General features: G+C 41.3%; 1 protein-coding gene across 6 annotated transcripts in view; it reads right to left on the bottom strand.

The window, feature by feature from the left end:
• CNOT3 (CCR4-NOT transcription complex subunit 3) overlaps positions 1-20,019 on the bottom strand; it is a 520,718-nt gene that overhangs the window by 99,438 nt on the left and 401,261 nt on the right. For all 6 annotated transcript variants that reach the window (XM_089652480.1, XM_089652479.1, XM_089652482.1 and 3 more), the window contains 2 exons: positions 19,807-19,906; positions 18,866-19,064 (listed from right to left, as the gene is read on the bottom strand). In XM_089652480.1, the coding sequence (XP_089508606.1) occupies positions 18,866-19,064; positions 19,807-19,906 (299 nt within the window). The remainder of the gene's footprint in view (positions 1-18,865; positions 19,065-19,806; positions 19,907-20,019) is intronic.

Below are 20,019 nucleotides of genomic sequence, written 5' to 3'. Positions count from 1 at the left end.
TGTGGACTAAGCTAATCTTTATGCCGACCAGTACATCGCCCCCAACCAAAATTCATATCTTGCCAGGCCATTCGAGTGGAAACCTATCACGGTTTCTAAATGTAAAACTTTTTTGTGCCTACCCATAACATAAGAATGAATTGCGGTTATGTTTGACCACAGACCTGATTATTCATATGCCCATGTTCTCTGCTGCAATGGTCAGAAAAAGAAATGAGAAAATAATGCATTTTAGTGATAATGTACGGTCGTCCTCGGGGGTCACCCTATGATCGGCTCTACAAAATTTGCCCCCTCAAATTTCCAGATGTGTATATACCCACCCAAAAAAATCTGTATACACGAGTTCCTCATATACAGTTGCAAGAAAAAGTATGTGAACCCCTTGGGATTACGTGGAGTTTTGCATGATTTGGGTGTAAAATGTGCTCTGAACGTCATCTAAGTCACAACAATAGAAGAACAGTCTGCTGAACATAATACTACACAAACATTAGATGTTGCCATGGTTTAATTGCACATAACATGTAAACATTCACAGTCCAGGGAGGAAAAAGTATGTGAACCTTTGGACTTTTGCAGCCATTGTTTTGTTGAATTACTTGTATGCTTTGGGTCATTGTCCTGTTGCATCACCCATCCTCTGCGGAGCTTCAGTTGGCGGACAGATGGTCGTACGTTTTCCTGCAAAATGTCTTGATAAACTCTGGAATTCATTTTCCCATCAATGACAACAATCCGTCCAGGCCCTGAGGCAGCAAAGCAGCCCCAAACCATGATGCTCCCTCCGCCATGTTTTACAGTGGGGATGAGGCTTTGATGTTGGTGTGCTGTGCCTTTTTTTCTCCACACATAGTGTTATGTGTTCTTCCCAAACAACTCAATCTTGGTTTCATCTGTCCACAGTATATTTTGCCAGTAGTGCTGTGGAACATCCAGGTGCTCTTTTGCAAACTTCAATCGTGCTGCAATATTCTTTTTGGACAGCAATGGCTTCCTCCGTGTTCTCCATTCTTGTTTAAAGTTTTCCTTATTGTAGATGTGTCAACAAAAATGTTAGCATGTGCCAGAGATTTCTGTAGGTCTTTAGCTGACACACTGGGATTCTTCTTTACCTCATGCAGCATTCTGCGCTGTGCTCTTGCAGTCGTTTTTACAGGACAACCACTCCTAGGGAGAGTAGCAACAGTGCTAAACTTTCTCCATTTGTAGAAAGTTTGTCTTATCGTGGACACATGAACATCAAGGCTTTTGGAGATACTTTTGTAACCCTTTCCAGCTTCATGCAAGTCAACAATTCTTGATCGTAGGTCTTCCGAGAGCTTTTTTCTGCGAGGCATGGTTCACATCAGGCAGTGCTTCTTCAAAACAGTAAACCCAAAACAGGTGTGTGTTTTTTTAAGGGCAGGACAGCTGTCAGCAACACATCCAATATCATCACACTGATTGGAGTCAAGGTTGGCTCACTCCTGGCTCCAATTAGCTCTGGGAGAAGTCATTAAGCTAGGGCCTCACATACTTTTTCCTCCCTGCACTGTGAATGTTTACATGTTATGTGCAATTAAACCATGGCAACATCTAATGTTTGTGTAGTGTTATGTTCAGCAGACTGTGTTCTTCTATTGTTGTGACTTAGATGACGTTCAGAGCACATTTTATGCCCAATTCATGCAAAACTCCACGTAATCCCAAGGGGTTCACATACTTTTTCTTGCAACTGTATTTTATTATTTTTATAAGGGGTCAAAATGTATACAATCTGTGAGAGAGCAACAGGCTATACATACAAATTTAGAGACTATTAGGGAAAAGACAGTCAAGTGTAGCCCCCCAGATGCCCAGACTATTTTGGGAGCAGTGGCAAGATAGTGTGGGACTTAGCGTCACCCTTTTTCCATGGACAAATTTTATGCAAGTGTGCCACTTTTTTAGACAATTGTTCAGTCTAGGAATTAGCTGCTATGGCACCATGTGACCTAACTGCAGGGGTTTTCCCCAACGGCTCGTTACCACTCCACTTAGAAAGGGGGAGAACTTCTCAAAGAGAAGTGGAAGGACAAACGGGATCTACTCATCTTGCCTTCCATTCACACAGACACCATGGTCCTAATTAAAATGGCATCTAGTGTCGTTGAAAAGCCTGTGTCCACGAATATAACCCTTATATGAGAGACTTCAAAACCAAATGGTGAAGCCATATTTACTATCCTGGAAAGTTAAACCAGCCTTTTTCAACCAGGTTGCCCAGGCTGTGACCCAAAGCCCAAATCAAGGGTGCCTTGGTAAAATGCCTAAAATTGCTCAAAAATTGTTAACAAGCTAGTGAGTGGATGAAGCCTGCCTTTTAGTTACACAAAGCCACGGGTTTTCATTGTGCATTATTACAACCTCACAGCCACTAGCGTCCTAACAACCAGTGACATCAGTTGATAAAAAAAAAATAATATGATGTCAAATGCCCACACAGCATCCTTGTTTGCACCTACCCTGCCCCTCTCCATCAACATTTGGGTCACATTAGGTGAGTGAGACAGAAACAGAGAGAAGAGAAACACTGGCATACTAGTCAGTACCTGTGTGAAGAGGTGTATTTGCTTTGGAAGTAAAAATCATATCTAACATTGTGTTTCCTACTTGTGTGGATGTTGCTGTATTATGTAAAACTATTACTTTAGTTTTTTACATTTCAGAATGGGGTGCTTCATGATTGTGCAGAATTTTAAAGGGTGCCTTGATTGAAAAAAAAGTTGAAAAACACAGAGACACTGGTATTAAAGAAAAAAAAAAAAAAAGTATCTATATAATTATTTCAATTGGCTATATATAATGTTGTAATGTATTTTTCAAAGCAACTGGAAGAACTGGATCCTCCCTAAATTTTCAGGAAGTGATCATCACACCCTTTTGTATCCAGAAGCGCTGTGACCCAAAGCCCAAATCCAGATGCAGTTAGCCAGCTGCACGAGAGGCATTTTCAAGATGTTGTACCTGTAGTAAACAGGGAATCAGACGTAACACCCGTTTTTCTGTCCCTCCTGTCCTGGCCAACCTCATCTTTGCCTGAAGATTTTGCTTTTGTCACTACCATATACAAGTAGAGTCTAGGGTACAGCAATATATAAAATTGTGCACAAGAAGGGTCTTGAAATGTTACAGTCACAAAATTGTCTACATCACATTTTGAAAGACTCTAAATTCAAAGGCTGAAAAGTTCATGGCTTACAGTTAACCACTTGCCTACAGGGCACTTATACCCCCTTATTTACCAGGCCAATTTTCAGCTTTCAGTGCTGTCGCATTTTGATTGAAAATTGCACGGTCATGCAAGATTGTACCCATATGAAATTTTTAGCATTTTTTTCTCACAAATAGAGCTTTCTTTTGGTGGTATTTAATCGCTGCTGGGCACTTTACTTTTTGTGCTATAAGCAAAAAAATTGCAAAAAAATTTGAAAAAAAAAAAAAAAAAAAAAAAGTTTGTTTCTATTACAAAATTTTTCAAACAGGTAATTTTTCTTCTTCACTGATGTGCGTTGATAAGGCAGCACTGATGGGCACTGATAGGCGGCACTAATGAGGTGGCACGGATAGGTGTCACTGATAGGCAACACTGATAATGGGTACTGATAGACAGCACTGATAGGTGGCACTGACTGACATCACTGCTGGGCACTGACTGGCGGCACCGCTGGGCACTGACTGGCACAACCGCTGGGCACTGACTGGCACAACCGCTGGGCACTGACTGGCACAACCGCTGGGCACTGACTGGTGGCGCTGACTGGCAGCACTGCTGGGCTGCACTGATGGGCACTGGTGGGTGGCACTGGTGGGCACAGGTGGGTGGCACTACTGGGCACAGGTGGGTGGCATTTCTGGGCACAGGTGGTGACACTGCTGGGTGGCACAGGTGGGCACACTGCTGGGCACAGGTGGGCGGAACTTGTGTGCGGCACTGCTGGGCACCGATCATCAGGGCACTGATGATCAGTGACCCCGATGATCGGTGCCGATCCCTGCTCTGACAACTGCCGGTTTTCGGCAGTACTTTCCTCACGATCTGACAGCGTGAAATAAGTGCAGCCGAGAACCGGCATTTGCATTTCCCGGTGATCAGCGTGTCATTGGACACGGCTGCTCACGTGGTAAAAGGCCGCTGTGATTGGCCTTTTACCACGTCACGTGATCAGCTGTGTCCGTAGGACGCAGCGATCACGGAGATCGCTGGGGGTGCGCAGGAGAGCGTGTTCTGGGAGGACGTCATATGACGTCCACCCAGAACTGGCCAGCCGCAGTGCAGCCGTCATTCGGCTATCTGCGGTCGGCAATTAGTTAATTTAAAAAAAAAAAAAAAAAAAAAGTTTGGGTGGACAACTCGGAAGAGGCCTTTCATAGGGTTTCATAAAGATGAACCATGGCCCTGGACCTGCATAGCACTCTGCAGCCAGCTAGACGCATTTCAAGTGCCAACCAAACCAAATCTCAGCAAGCTTTCATCCTATATAAATCTGCTTCCTTAACCTACAATTTCTCCCTCCATGCTGCCAAACAAGCCTACTTTGTCATGTTCATCAATAGCTCGTCATCCAGTCCTCGCCATCTCTTCTCTACTTTTAGCTCTCTACTTTCTCCACCTCCACCCAGTAACTCACTCACTGCTTACGAGATTGCAAATAATTTCAAAAACAAGATTAATGCAATTCGTAGGGGCATCTCCACTGCACAGACATCCATCCCACTTAGCATACCTTATACTAAACCTCCCTTAATACTTTTCTATTTTAACATTGCTACAACCGAAGAGGTCACTAAGATTTTCTCAGAAGCCCATCTCACTACCTGCCCCCTGGATCTTGTCTCCTCAACTACTACGGTCACCCTCTTATTCCATCCTATGCTCCCTCACTCATATCTTCAATCTTTCCCTCCCTAGCGGTGCCTTCCCCACCCCTCAAAAGCATGCACACATCACACCCATACTTAAAAAGCCCTTGTTGGACCCCACCAACCTGAACAACTTAAGACCCATCTCCCTGATCCTGTTTACCCATAAACTCTTAGAATGGTTAGTCTACAATCGTCTGAGCTCCTACCACACTGACAACAACATTCTTGATCTTTTACAGTCTGGCTTTCACTCACTCCACTGAAACTGCTAAAACCAATGGCCACTACTCCATACTCTACTTGACCTCTCTGTGGCTTTTGATACTGTCGACCATCTCCTCCTCCTCAAAAAAATTCCACTGTCTTGGCCTCCGAGACTCTGCTCTCTCCTGGTTCTCCTCCTTCCTATCACAGCACTCCTTCAGCATTACCTATAACTCTGGCTCCTCCTCTACCACTTTCTGTAGGGGTCCCTCAAGGTTCTGTCTTTGGACCCCTTCTCTTCTCCATCTACACCGACTCCCTTAGTAACTTGATAAACTCCCATTGCTTTAAGTACCAGCTCTATGCTGATGACACACAAATCTATCTTTCTACTCACCTCACCTCTTCAGTCTTCTCTCGCATTACTAACCTACTAAGTGACATATCAGCAATGATGTCACTCCACTTCCTCAAACTCAATCTTTCCAAAATTGAGCTCATACTATTTCCTCCAGCCCGTGCCCCCTCCCCTGACTTCTCCATCAAGATCAATAATACAACAACCATCAGTCCCTCCCCTTCATGCCAGGGTACTACAGGTGAAACTCGAAAAATTAGAATAGATTTTCCAAGATTGTGGATTTGGGGTTTTCATGAGCTGTAAGCCATAATCGGCACAATTATGACAAATCACGGCTTGAACTATCTTGCTTTGCATGTAATGAGTCTCATATATTAGTTTCACCTTTTAAGTTGCATTACTGAAATAAATGAACTTTTGCACGATATTCTAATTTTTCGAGTTTCACCTGTAGGTGTAATCCTAGACTCCCATCTGTCATTTCAGCCCCAAATCCAATCGCTGTTCAAATCTTGTGTAGACTTCATATCTCCAAGATACGCCCATTCTTAACCTCTGAAATTACTAAGCAACTTATTTACTCCTTGGTTATCTCTTGCCTGGACTATTGTAACTTCCTCCTCATTGGCCTACCTCATCGCAGGCTATCCCCTCTTCACTCTATCATGAATGTTGCTGCCAAACTCATCCACCTTACTAACCGTTCCGTATCCGACACCCCTCTCTGCCTATCCCTCCACTGGCTTCCTATTGCCCAACGGATAAAATTCAAAACATTAACAATAACATATAAAGCCATTTATAAAACTCTGCCTCAAATTACATCACCAACCTTGTCTCCAAATATCACCCAAACCGTACTCTGCTCCTCGCACAACCTTCTGCTCTCTAGCTCTCTTGTCTCCTCCTCCCATGCTCGTCTCCAGAGCTTCCCCCATCCTCAAACTCTCTACCCCAATTTATCAGACTATCGCCTACTCTGCTCACTTTTAGGCAATCTCTGAAAACCTCTCTTCAGGGAAGCCTGTCCTGCCCTCATCTAACAATGGAATCTTCTATTCCTCCTACCAGTGCATCCCCCACAGTTATTATCTTTTGTACCACTAGCCTCCCTTAGATTGTAAGCTCCAAGGAGCTAACCCTCTTGTATTGAACTGTATTGTTGCTACAGTCAGGTCCATAAATATTGGGACATCAACACAATTCTAACATTTTTGGCTCTATATACCACCACAATGGTTTTGAAATGAAACAAACAAGATGTGCTTTAACTGCAGACTGTCAGCTTTAATTTGAGGGTATTTACATCCAAATCAGGTGAACGGTGTAGGAATTACAACAGTTTGCATATGTGCCTCCCACTTGTTAAGGGACCAAAAGTAATGGGACAGAATAATAATCATAAATCTAACTTTCACTTTTTAATACTTGGTTGTAAATCCTTTGCAGTCAATTACAGCCTGAAGTCTGGAACGCATAGACATCACCAGACGCTGGGTTTCATCCCTGGTGATGCTCTGCCAGGCCTCTACTGCAACTGTCTTCAGTTCCTGCTTGTTCTTGGGGCATTTTCCCTTCAGTTTTGTCTTCAGCAAGTGAAATGCATGCTCAATTGGATTCAGGTCAGGTGATTGACTTGGCCATTGCATAACATTCCACTTCTTTCCCTTAAAAAACTCTGTGGGTGCTCTTGCAGTATGCTTTGGGTCATTGTCCATCTGCACTGTGAAGCGGCGTCCAATAAGTTCTGAAGCATTTGGCTGAATATGAGCAGATAATATTGCCCGAAACACTTCAGAATTCATCCTGCTGCTTTTGTCAGCAGTCACATCATCAATAAATACAAGAGAACCAGTTCCATTGGCAGCCATACATGCCCACGCCATGACACTACCACCACCATGCTTCACTGATGAGGTGGTATGCTTAGGATCATGAGCAGTTCCTTTCCTTCTCCATACTCAACTCATCTCTTCCCATCACTCTGGTACAAGTTGATCTTGGTCTCATCTGTCCATAGGACGTTGTTCCAGAACTGTGAAGGCTTTTTTAGATGTCATTTGGCAAACTCTAATCTGGCCTTCCTGTTTTTGAGGCTCACCAATGGTTTACATCTTGTGGTGAACCCTCTGTATTCACTCTGGTGAAGTCTTCTCTTGATTGTTGACTTTGACACACAGACACCTACCTCCTGGAGAGTGTTCTTGATTTGGCCAACTGTTGTGAAGAGTGTTTTCTTCACCAGGGAAAAAAATCTCCGGTCATCCACCACAGTTGATTTCCGTGGTCTACCGGGTCTTTTGGTGTTGCTGAGCTCACCGGTGCGTTCCTTCTTTTTAAGAATGTTCCAAACAGTTGTTTTGGCCACGCCTAATGTTTTTGCTATCTCTCTGATGGGTTTGTTTTGTTTTTTCAGCCTAATGATGGCTTGCTTCACTGATAGTGACAGCTCTTTGGATCTCATCTTGAGAGTTGAGAGCAACAGATTCCAAATGCAAATAGCACACTTGAAATGAACTCTGGACCTTTTATCTGCTCATTGAAATTGGGATAATGAGGGAAAAACACACACCTGGCCATGGAACAGCTGAGAAGCCAATTGTCCCATTACTTTTGGTCCCTTAACAAGTGGGAGGCACATATGCAAACGGTGTAATTCCTACACCGTTCACCTGATTTGGATGTAAATACCCTCAAATTAAAGCTGACAAACTGCAGTTAAAGCACATCTTGTTTGTTTCATTTCAAATCCATTGTGGTGGTGTATAGAGACAAAAATGTTAGAATTGTGTCGATGTCCCAATATTTATGGACCTGACTGTATATTGTCTCCCGTTATATTGTAAAGTGCTGAGCACAACATTACAGGCTGTTCCCCTCAGCATGGGGTCTGGGTACAGCTCCCAAAATGTTACCAAGGTTGCACAGCTTCTATCTGTGGCATTAGAAGACAGCAAGGAGTTGAACGGACAATTTGAAGATAAAATTATAAATTAAAATATTAAACTAGTTCAGCTAAGAGCGATTTCTTCTAGAAAAGAGGTCTGTCACCTTAGGAAACTAGTTAAAAATTGAGGACCGAGTAGGGTGAGAGGGGTAGGCGAAGAGCAGGTGTGTGCTTGAAAGCTTGCCAGTGTCTTATCACCTGACGGTACAAGCCTATAACCCAGGCAGGAAAAACACTTTGCCTGTGTCCTTTCGTATATATTTAAGACAGGTCATTTTAGAGTTAGTCAGCCTTTTAGTGTCCAGAGAAGCTTGTTTTAGCTGAGATTTCAGTGCTGCTAGACAAAGGCTAGTATGGACCACATCAATAAGTAAGTTCACTTAGGTTGCATCTCAAATACACAGACGGTGAACATCCACTACAGAATCCTCCTCCATGTCCACCTTACTCTGCTCAATATCTTCCACAAGGAGGTCAGAAGGATTAGTGTCATACTCCTTAATAGATTCAGGTAGTAGAGCGGGCCGAAGGGTGCTTTTGGGCCTGAAACCAAAGGCTCCATAAACGGCAGAGTTTCCCAAAGAAACCAGACATCCTTGGAGTTAAATCAATCTTCGTCAGATAGGTAATTTGTTGCAGGGAGCTACAATCAGAGGAGGGAGCTACACTATACTGCCAAAAGTATTGAGACACCTGCCTTTACACGCACATGAACTTTATTGGCATCCCAGTCTTAGTCCATGAAGCTCAATTTTGAGTTGGTCCACCCTTTGCAGCTATAACAGCTTCAATTCTTCTGGGAAGGCTGTCAATAAGGTTTAGGAGTGTGTCTATGGGAATGCTTGAAAATTCTTCCAGAAGTACATTTGTGATGTCAGGCACTTATATCGGACAAGAAGGCCTGGCTCGCAGTCTCCATTCTAATTCATCCCAAATGTGTTCTATCGGGTTGAGGTCAGGACTATGGGGTGGAGGAACTTGACTGGCCTGCACAAACTCGCTCATCCATGTCTTTATGAACCTTGGTTTGTGCACTGGTGAGACGTCATGTTGGAACAGGAGGGGGCCATCCTCAAACTCTTGCCACAAAGTTGGTAGCATGAAATTGTCCACAATGTCTTGGTATGCTGACACTTTAACAGTTCTCTTCACTGGAACTAAGGAGCCAAGCCCAAACCCTGAAAAACAGCCCCACACCATAATCTCCCCTCCACCAAACTTTACACTTGGCACAATGCAGTCAGGCCAGTACCATTTTCCTGGATTTCGCCAAACTCAGACACATCCATCGGATTGCCAGACAGAGAAGAGGAGTGAGCCATTACTGCAGAGATCACGTCTCCACTGCTCTAGAGTCCAGTGATGGCTTGCTTTACACCACTACATCTGATGCTTTGCATTGCACTTGGTGATGTAAGGCTTGGATGCAGCTGCTTGGTCATAGAAACCCATTCCATGAAGCTCACTACGCACGGTTGTTGTGTTAATCTGAAGGTCACATGAAGTTTGGAAGACTTTAGCTATTGCCTCTGCAGACAGTTGGCGACTTCTGCCGCACTGTGCGCTTCCGCATGCGCCGACCACGCTCTGTAATTTTATATGGCCTACCACTTCGTGGCTGAGATTTTGTTCCCAGTTGCTTCCACTAATAGCACTAGCAGTTGACCATGGAATACTTAGTAGCAAGGAAATTTCACGAATGGATGTATTGCACAGATGGCAACAGATCACAGTACCATGCTCAAATTCACTGAGCTCCTGAGAGCGACCCATTCTTTTACAAAGGTTTGCAGAAGGAGTCTGCATGCCTAGGTATTTGATTTTCTAAGTCTTGTGATACATGGCAGAATTTTGGCTACTAGTGCTAATATGCTGCTCTATATCTCAAACCAGTCTAAAATGAATACCACAAGAAATAGTCAAATGTTGCAATCCAGATTGCTTGTCTTTCATTGTTTTTAATGTGTATTCAGTGATTGTACATGTCACCATCCATGGATATTACATTTTTCTCCCTACAAGGGAATAATAAAAATATGTGATTTTACATATAAGCTAAATTGCTTGGGTGTTTATTACCTACTTTGGTAGTTGGCTCATGGCAACTACTACTCTTTTTGCTATATAATTTTTTGGTTTACACCCACACCTTCAATAGGTGCAATCTTTGAGCTTACTAATGGGTTATCCTGCCTAGTATTAAGTGGCATATCTATATTTTTGAATAATTGATTTTATACACCTGTGGCCATGGAGGTGGTTGGAACAGGGGGTGGAGGGGGTGTCCAAATACTTTTTGTAATATAGTGTACATATAGTATTCACAAATTAATCAACATCAGCAAAGATATAAAATTAACAACGTTTATTTCTTTAATTCGTTTTGTAATTTTGTGTCTTTGGTGTCCCTTGTGACTATTTCGGGCATTTCTGGCATCCGCCCACTAGAGGGTGCTTTGTTTATGGTGTCTCCATTTCACCAATGTGGAGATATTTCAATCTTGTGTCCCTTCCGGTTCCACTGGACTTCTCTGATTGGGACTGGAAGTGATACAACTTCGAGGTTGCACAACTTCCAGTCCCGCGGCACCATTTTGGCTTTGGTCACATGGCAGATGGAGGGGAGCAGTCCTCCCTCATGCCAAAGCCAAAATGGCACCAGGGAACAAGGTGCGCAGCACTGGAAGTTCTGTCACTTCCAGTCCGCGGAGACCAGTGGGACAGGAAGGGATGCAAAATCCAAAACGAAAAAAAATAAAAAAACAAAAAACAAAAACAGCAAAGCTGTCTTGGGCGCCAGGTAGATAGTAAACAAATGTACCTGGTTTTGCAAAAGCATATCATGCCTTCAAACCCAAGCAGATAAATACCATGTTAGCTATAGATGAAAATCACCTACGTAGCAAGTTAGATAGAGGGGACCTGGGCTGGCAGCACAAATGGAGAAAAAAAAAAGCAAAAAAGGGGGGGAAAAAAAACTGAGTCTTACAGTGACACAAAGTGTACAAGAATCAATATAATAAATGCATTAACAGTATAAAATCCAACCATCAAAGTTAAATCTAATATACATACTATATGGCCTGTATATGTTGGCAAGAGTTTGAATATAACATAACATGTACAGGCCATATAGTATGTATATTGGATTTAACTTTTGATGCATTCGTTTTGGAATTTTGTGTCTTTGGTGTTCCTTGTGACTGTATTCCGGGCATTTCTGGCATCTATCCACTAGGGGGTGCTTTGTTTATGGTGTCTCTCCATTTCACCAATGTGGAGGTATTTCAATCTTGTGGCTTTCAGTCCCGCTGGTCTCCTCGGACCAGAAGTGACACAACTTTGATGTTGCGCAACTTCGGTCCTCTGAACCTCGTTCCCTGGGGTCAATTTGGCTTTGGGCGCATGGCAAATGGAGGGGAGTGGTCCTCCCACATGCCATGTACACAGCTGCTCCCCATTTGGGGTTGATCCTCAGAGTCCTCCCCCCTCACATAAATAAAGCCCAGGATGTTATTTTATCACCTTAGTGCTAAACACACGTTTTAACAAGAGATATCTGTACAAACTCCCAGTGAGGTAAGGCAACTTCCTGCTAATCTGTCTACTGGTTCTAGCTGATACAAGATTACATACAATCTAACTATATTTTGGATTTAATTTTTTTATGTATTTTCAGCTGAATTGGTTCTCTCTCATTTACGCACATTATCTACGCACTGCTACAACTGTATATACATAGCCATTTCATTTATAACTATTATGGCTACATTTGCATCCTATTATCTAGCTTGAATGGATTTATAACTAAAATTGGAAGATTTTTGAACATACTGGCCATTTTTATTCTCTTCTATAGTCTATATACATCTACACCAGCATATGGATGGTGTTACTGCGCATATTATTTTGGCTAGACTTACAGTTTTTAATTTATTCTGGCGGGATGAAGTTAACTGCTTGCCGACCAACCACTGTATTAAAACGGCCACAGGGAAGCACCCCTGTGCAAAATCACGTTTTAAAACAAGATTTTGCAAAACAGGTAGGGGGCGCGCACGTGAGGAGTGTGCCAGCCCTACTCGCGCTGCCGATCGCGGCCACGGATGTCAATCACCGGGTCCCGGCAGGTCATTACCCGCCGAGGCCCGGCGATTGCCGGCAAACAGTGACACAGAGCATAGCTGCATTGTTTTCAAAGCAGCTCTGCTCCCTGTCAGTTCCGAACACACTGATCCTGAGAGCAGAGTTTAGCTCTGGGGATCAGTGTCTTCCTGTGAAGTACACCCCCCCCCCACTAGTAAAACACTCCCCTCACAGTTAACCCTTTGATTGAATAAAAATGTTAACCCCTTCCTCCCCTGTGCCATTAGTACAGTGTCAGTGTTTTTTTTCACTGATCACTGTATTGGTGTCACTGGGGATGTCAGTGACCCCAAGTCAGTTCCCTGCCAGTGTCAAAATGTCTGCTGCAGTCCTGCCATAAGTCGCTGATCACTGTTATAAATCGCTGATCACCGCCATTATTATTATAAAAAAAGAAAAAAAACTCCCAATATCTTTCCCGCCATTTGTAGACGTTATAACTTTCACGTAAACCAATTTACACATATTGGGATTGTTTTTTTAGCAAAGACATGTTGCAGAATACATTTTGGCCAAAATTTATGACAAAATTTGATTTTTAAATTGTTTTACTGGACACGTTTTATAGCAAAAAAATCCAAAATATTTTTTTTTTTCTCAAAATTGTCAGGCTTTTTTTTTATAGCGCAAAAAATAAAAATGCACAGGCGATCAAATACCACTGAAAGAAAGCTCAATTCATAGGAAAAAAAGGACGTAAATTTAATTTGGGTGCAGTGTTGCATGACCACGCAATTGTCAGTTAAATAAGTTTGTCAGTTAAAGATACACTGCACAGAAAACCGTAGTGTTCGAAGAATCAGGCCTGATCTCTGTTAGCACTTGTCAGTAAATTTTGAGGACTCGCATATGCAGCAGAGTACTATTACCGCGCTACCTTTTGATGAACTGGCGAGCACCAGCGGTCTAGTACATCTTGGTCTTTCACATATCTTAGATTGTAAGCTCCCAGGATCAGGGCCCTCCTAACCCTCTTGTATTGAACTGTATTGTTACTGTATTGTCTCCCGTTATGCTGTAAAGCACTGAGCAAACTGTTATATAAATTGCGCTATATAAATCCTGTATAATAATAATAATACCAGCACTGCTGTATGACTTGGTGACGTGGCGAGTCCCATAAGTCCAGTACAAGCCGGTGCGGTGGTGAGAACAAATATTGTCCCGCAGCCACCAAGAATTCGCACAGAGGCCCATAAAGCTCCTAATATCCTTCTGGATGTGCTTGCAAATCCTGATTGACAGCCCACAAATTCTGCAGCGCAGCACCTGTACTTCCCCCATTCACTGCCCAACCCGGAATTCAGGTAGAAATAGCATATTTAACAACTCCCCTTGATTTTTGGAGCCGTTTTTCATGGAATATCTGTATGCATTGATTGTGGATCAAAGAAATTTATATGCACAATTTATGGCCACCAACCCAAATTCAAACCTTGCCAGACCAGTCGCATGGAAACACATTACGGTTTCCGAATTTACATTTTTTTGGGGCCTAACCCTCAACATGGGCACTACTAAAAAAAATGAATTGCGGTTGTATTGGTCCACAGACCCGATTCATCCTATGCGGTGTTATCCGCTGCCATGGCCAGGCATGGTTATGAGAGTATAATGTAATTTATGCATTTCAACGACAATGCACTCTGTCATCCTCGGGGTAACCGTCAATTTTACCGGCTCCACAAAATTCAGCCCCTCGCAAATCACCTTAACCAAAAATTTGCAGAGGTCTATACTCCCCAGCAAAAAAAACTGCGTTGGAGTCCCTAATTAATTTTTTTGGCCGCCTTGTACAAATTTCAAACAATTTCTCCCCAGCAAGTGTGCCAGATATGGGGTCAAGATGTAGAAGACATGTGAGAGGACAACAGGCTATACTAAAAGTTTCGGAGGGAAAAGATAGTCACGTGGAGCCCCCCGGATGCCCAGACTACATGGGGAGTAGTGACTGATAGTTTGGGACTTGGGGTCATCCTTTTTCCATATGGGGTACCACATATACGTGGACAATTTTTATTAAAGTGTGCCACTATTTAGACATTTGCTCAATCTTGGAACTGGCACATGTGGCAAAGTGTGACCTAATGTGTGCCCACCATTAGAAGTGGGTGGATGCAGGGCGGTATATTCTAAAGGTGGGTATACCACACACTTTTTCTGGCAGAGTTTTCTTCTCTTTTTTTCCCATTCAGTCCACAGGCTGCATACAAAAAAAAAAAAAAAAAAAAAAGAACATAGCATATATACCCAACAAGGATCAGCGACGTACTGGTACATCACTGGACTTTGAACGGTTATACCATGATAATGCCTACATCATCGTTTTTTTCAGCTGGCGATCAGCTTTCATATAAAAGCAATCCTAGTGGCTAATTAGCTGCTTTTACAAACAGCGGGAGATGATGCCCCCCTCCCCGTTGCCTTCCACGGCCCTCTCGGGCAGTCCCGCACCATCGGGGGAACCTGAGAATGCAGCCAGTGTTTCTGCCAGCTGACCATAGAGCTGATTGGAGACCAGAGTGGTGCCAATCATCTCTATAGCCTAAGAAATCGGAAGCTATGAGCATTTCATCACTTCAGTGTCGCAGGATATAAACAGTGCCATATGGAAAGCATCTGATCACACCGATTTTAGTTTGATTAGATAATGTAACGGAAGAGGAGATATCTAGAGTCTGATAGACCCCAGACTTCTCAAAAAAGAATATATGACAATGCCCATTTAAGTTACAGGGGATATTTGCATTCCTTGTGATAGCATTGAAAGTGATCAAAAAAAAAAAAAAAAAAAAAAGAAAGGTACAGTGTAAAAAAAAAAAAAAACCTCGCCCCTCCCATGCGCGCACAAGCATTGACCCTGTGCCGGTATGTAAACAGCGGTTGCGCCATACACGTGCGGTACTGTGAACATCAGATCAAGGGCAGTAATTCTAACACTAGGCCTCCTCTGTAAATCTAAAATGGTAGCTTTAAAGGCTTTTAAAGAGTTGCCTATGGATATTAAAAATGTATGCAGTTTGTCGCCATTGCACGAGGCATGCACAGTTTTAAAGCATGTCATGTTTGGTATCTATTTACTCGGCATACCATCATCCTTTATATTTTACCAAATAATTGGCCAATATATTGTGTTTTTGGGCATTAAATGTAAAAAAAGCGTATTTATTCAAAAAAAATTGTGTTTGAAAAATCGCTGCGCGAGTACTATGTGCTGTAAAAAAATTGTAGTACCCACTATTTTATTCACTAGGGTGTCAGTTTTAAAAAAATATATATAATGTTTGGGGGTTTAAATTAATTTCCTAGCAAAAAATACTGATTTTTTCATGTGAACAAAAAGCATCAGAAAAGGCTTGATCTTCAGGTGGTTAGAAGAGTGAGTGATGTGTTGCATAAACTTCTAATGCTGGGCATAAAATGCCCCCACCCCACAAAACAACCCCTTTTTGGAAAGTAGACACCCCAAACTATTTGCTGAGATGCATGTTGAATCAATAGAATAATTTCTTTTTTTACCACAAGTTTTTGGAAAATGACATTTTTTTTTTTTCACAAAGTTGTCACTTAAATTATTTATTGCTCACACATACCATGGGTATATGTGGAATTACTCCCCAAAATACATTCTGCTACTTCTCCTGAGTATGGGGGTACCACATGTCAGATGTTTTGGCAGTCTAGCCAAGTACAGAACCCCAAAATCCAATAAGCACCTTCAGGCTTTTAAAGGGCTTTATTTCCTCATTACACTTCCTGACTACCTATCACAGTTTCGGAGGCCCTGAAATGCCAGGATAGCACCTAACCCCCCCAAATGACCCCTTTGTTGAAGTAGACACCCCAAGGAATTTGATAAGAAGCATGGTAAGTATTTTGCAGATCTCATTTGTTGCCACAATTTTTGGAAAATGAAGAAAAAAAAACAAAAACTTTTTTTCTATTCTTTTTTCATATTTCAAAACCTTGTGAGAAAAAATGAGACCTGCAAAATACTCACCATGCCTCTTTTTAAATTCCTTGCAGTGTCTACTTTCCATAAAGGGGTCATTTGGGGGGGGGGGGGTTTGGTGCTATCCTGGAATGTCTGAGCCTTCGAAACGGATAGGTATTGAGGAAGTGAAATGAGGACGTTATGCACCTTCAGGCTTTCAAAGTGGTTATTGGATTTCAGGCTCCTGTATGTGGCTAGGCTCCCAAAAAGTCTCACACATGTGATATCCCCATACTTGGTAGAAGTAGCAGAATGTATTTTGGGGTGTAATTCCACATATACCCATGGCTTGTGTGAGAAATATATCATTTAAATGACAACTTGTGGAAAAAAAATAAATCTTCCATGGACTCAATATCTCTCTCAGCAGATAGCTTAGGGTGTCTACTTTCCAAAAAGGGGTCATTTGAGGGTGTTTGTACTATCCTGGTATTTTAGCACCTCAAGAAATGTGATGAGCAGTCAGAAAGTAAAAGCTGTGTAAATTCCATCATCTACACCATAGTTTGTAGACGCTATAACTTTCACACAAAGCAATAAATATATACTTACTGGGATTTTTAAACCAAAAACATGTAGCTAAATACATTTTGGCCTAAATTTATGACAAAATTTTAGTTTTATTGGATATTATTTATGCCCGAAATGAGAAAATATTTTTTTCCAAAAATGTTTTTCTTCTTCAAAAATGTTTTTGTTTATAGCGCCAAAAAAAAAAAAAAAAAGTGCACAGGTGATCAAATGCCACCAAAAGAAAGCTCTATGTGTGTGAAAAAAAAGGACATAAATTTCATTTATGTACCGTATTGCATGACCGCACAATTGCCCGGTAAACTAGCGCAGCGCTGTATAGCAAAAAAATGGCGTAAATTGCAGTATCTATACCATAGTTTGTAGATGCTATAACTTTCACACAAAGCAATCAATATACACTTATTGGGATTTTTGTTACCAAAAACATGTGGCAGAATACATTTTGGCCTAAATTTATAACTAACTTTGAGTTTACTATATATTTTTTTATAGCTGAAAGTAAAAATATTGTTTTTCTTCAAAATTTTTGGTCTTTTTTATAGCGTGAAAAATAAAAAGCGCACAGGTGACCAAATACCACCAAAAGAAAGGTATATTGTGTGAAAAAAATGACAAATTTAGTTTGGGTACAGCATTGCATGACCGCGCAATTATCAGTTGAATTCGTGCAGAGCCGAGTAGCAAGAAGAGGCCTGGTCATTAAGGGGGGTAAATCCTCAGGAGTGCAAGTGGTTAATTCATCATTGTGTTTAGCTAATGTTTTAATTTCATGGTTCATATTTTAGACCCTATCTGATGCATGTATATGTCTTGGGGGTACCACCTCCCTTGAGCTAGCAATCTTAAGGAGTTGACACACATTTTTCTATTGGGATTTTATACTCCCTTATTTAAGGGCAAGTTTTCCCTATCATAATAAATGTTTTATATCATTCTTCAGATGTGTATTACATTGATTGCGATTAGTCTGACTTATATGACACAGGCAAGGTATTGGATATTTGTATGTTAAATATAGTTTATTCATGTTCTTTTACCTAGAATATATTTTATATAATGTATTGTGTTGTCTGTCCTCTTATGTAAATTCTTTGGTCCTGGAGAAGAGGGAGCACCCATGAAAAGCACATACCTGTTTCAGGAGAACAATGTATTCAGGGAAGAGTATTCTGTATATACAGCTTTTTTAGAAAAAACATTTTTGCATGTAATCAATAAGATAAAAATTGTTGTTAGTTTTATACGTTTATATCTTTGCTGATGTTGATTAATTTATGAACACCAGAAGTACAAAGCCCCACTTAAATTACTTTCCGTAAAACTTTTTAATTCTAGGGCAGTCAACTGTAAATGAATGACTTTGTAAGGGCTTTTAAAGTGTTGCCTTTTATTGTGTGGCAGAAAAATTTGCAATGACCACTATTTTATTCTCCATTTTAGAAATTACACAATGTTCTGGGGGTTTTTAGTAGAACTAAAAGGCAAAACATTTTTTTCTACATTTTGGCTACAGTAATAGAGAGTTATAATCTGCTTTTTTTTGCCCTTTGTATCCTATCAGGGAGATTTAAACGGACTTTCTGTCCCATAACCAAAACCACAAGTGAGAGGAAATCCCTCCAAAGTTTGGGAATCACTGGTGGTCACCAGGACGAGTGTCTCCACTGGAAGACTTCCCTCTATTCTTGTTTTGGGGAGAACCCACGTTTTCCCCCTTACTTTAAAAAAAGTCAAAAAATGTAAACCCTATTATAAGATTGAAAAACCAAACAAAATAAATGTTTTAGCATACCGTATTCTTTCTGAATCTGACGGATGTGGCATATGATGCCATGCAGCCTCTTGCATTGCTTGTTGGTAAAGCTGATCTGTGGTGAGTGGGACAGGGCCCAAGGGACACACACCCAGTGAAAGAGGGATGTTCACTTCGGTAAGCTGTGTTGAGGGTTGGCTGGCAGGTGGCTGTGTTGTAGTTGTAGTGATGATAATTTCTACAAGTGCAAATAATTGTTATGCTCAAAAGGTAGATTTCATGCATAGTCAAAATTTCAAGACATTTTAATGCAAAACGCTTAGACAATTTTTATGAATTGCAGAGCGATTATGGCTAATAACAGTCTTTCCATTAATACTGAATAAATTAAAGACGGATTAAAAGAATTTCAAATCTATTTGTCTGTCCCACAAACTTTAGTTTTTAAAATTTATTTTAGAACTGCAAACAATGAGATTTTACGGTGGTTATCCGAGTTACTTCACAATAGCAACACCACACACTCTTAAGGCTTACACACGATGAGAGAATGGTAAGAAAAATTTCCTACGAGGAGCGATTGTCTGCTAATCTGATCGTTATTACACAGCTTTCGAGAGCTGATCACGACAGTTCATGCAACAATATTCAAAGGGACAAACGCAAAAAAATTTCTGGGATGATGCTATTTTGAACGATTTTCATTTAATCAGTACAGTAGTTGTTTGAAAATACAATGCAAAACATTACAATACTTCCGAAATTCTATTCCGCCGTATGAGAATATTTGAAAGTTGAGTAACTAACCTCTTCATTTTCAATATGGCAACTAGCATGTGTCTGATATTCTCATCGTGTGTACCAAGCTTCAAAGGCTGTACAAAATATTTGCTACATGCCTTGCAAAACACGGTTATGAATCACTATATTGAAACACATAAAAACAACATATTTGTAGGGCAGAACTATTTTTTCTTTACCTCGCTCAGCCAGATGAATAGCAGGCACTGGATCTTCTAAATTGGTGGCAATAGCTGCTCTTTCAGCCATAGATTTCAGTGTATTTAGGGGCTCAGGTGCCTATACACAAAAAAATACTTAAAATTTAAAATGCATCAGTTTTCAATTAGGATGCAGAGCGAACAGTCTAATATTTGATGTTAATTTTTATTTTTTATTGTACAAAACTAGAA

This window comes from Staurois parvus, unplaced genomic scaffold, assembly GCF_062004578.1.
Source record: "Staurois parvus isolate SC_StPar_1 unplaced genomic scaffold, SC_StPar_1.0 ptg000683l, whole genome shotgun sequence".
Taxonomy (NCBI): Eukaryota; Metazoa; Chordata; class Amphibia; order Anura; family Ranidae; genus Staurois; species Staurois parvus.
The sequence above is the reverse complement of the archived record's forward strand: the minus strand, read 5'-3'. Positions and strand labels throughout refer to the sequence as shown.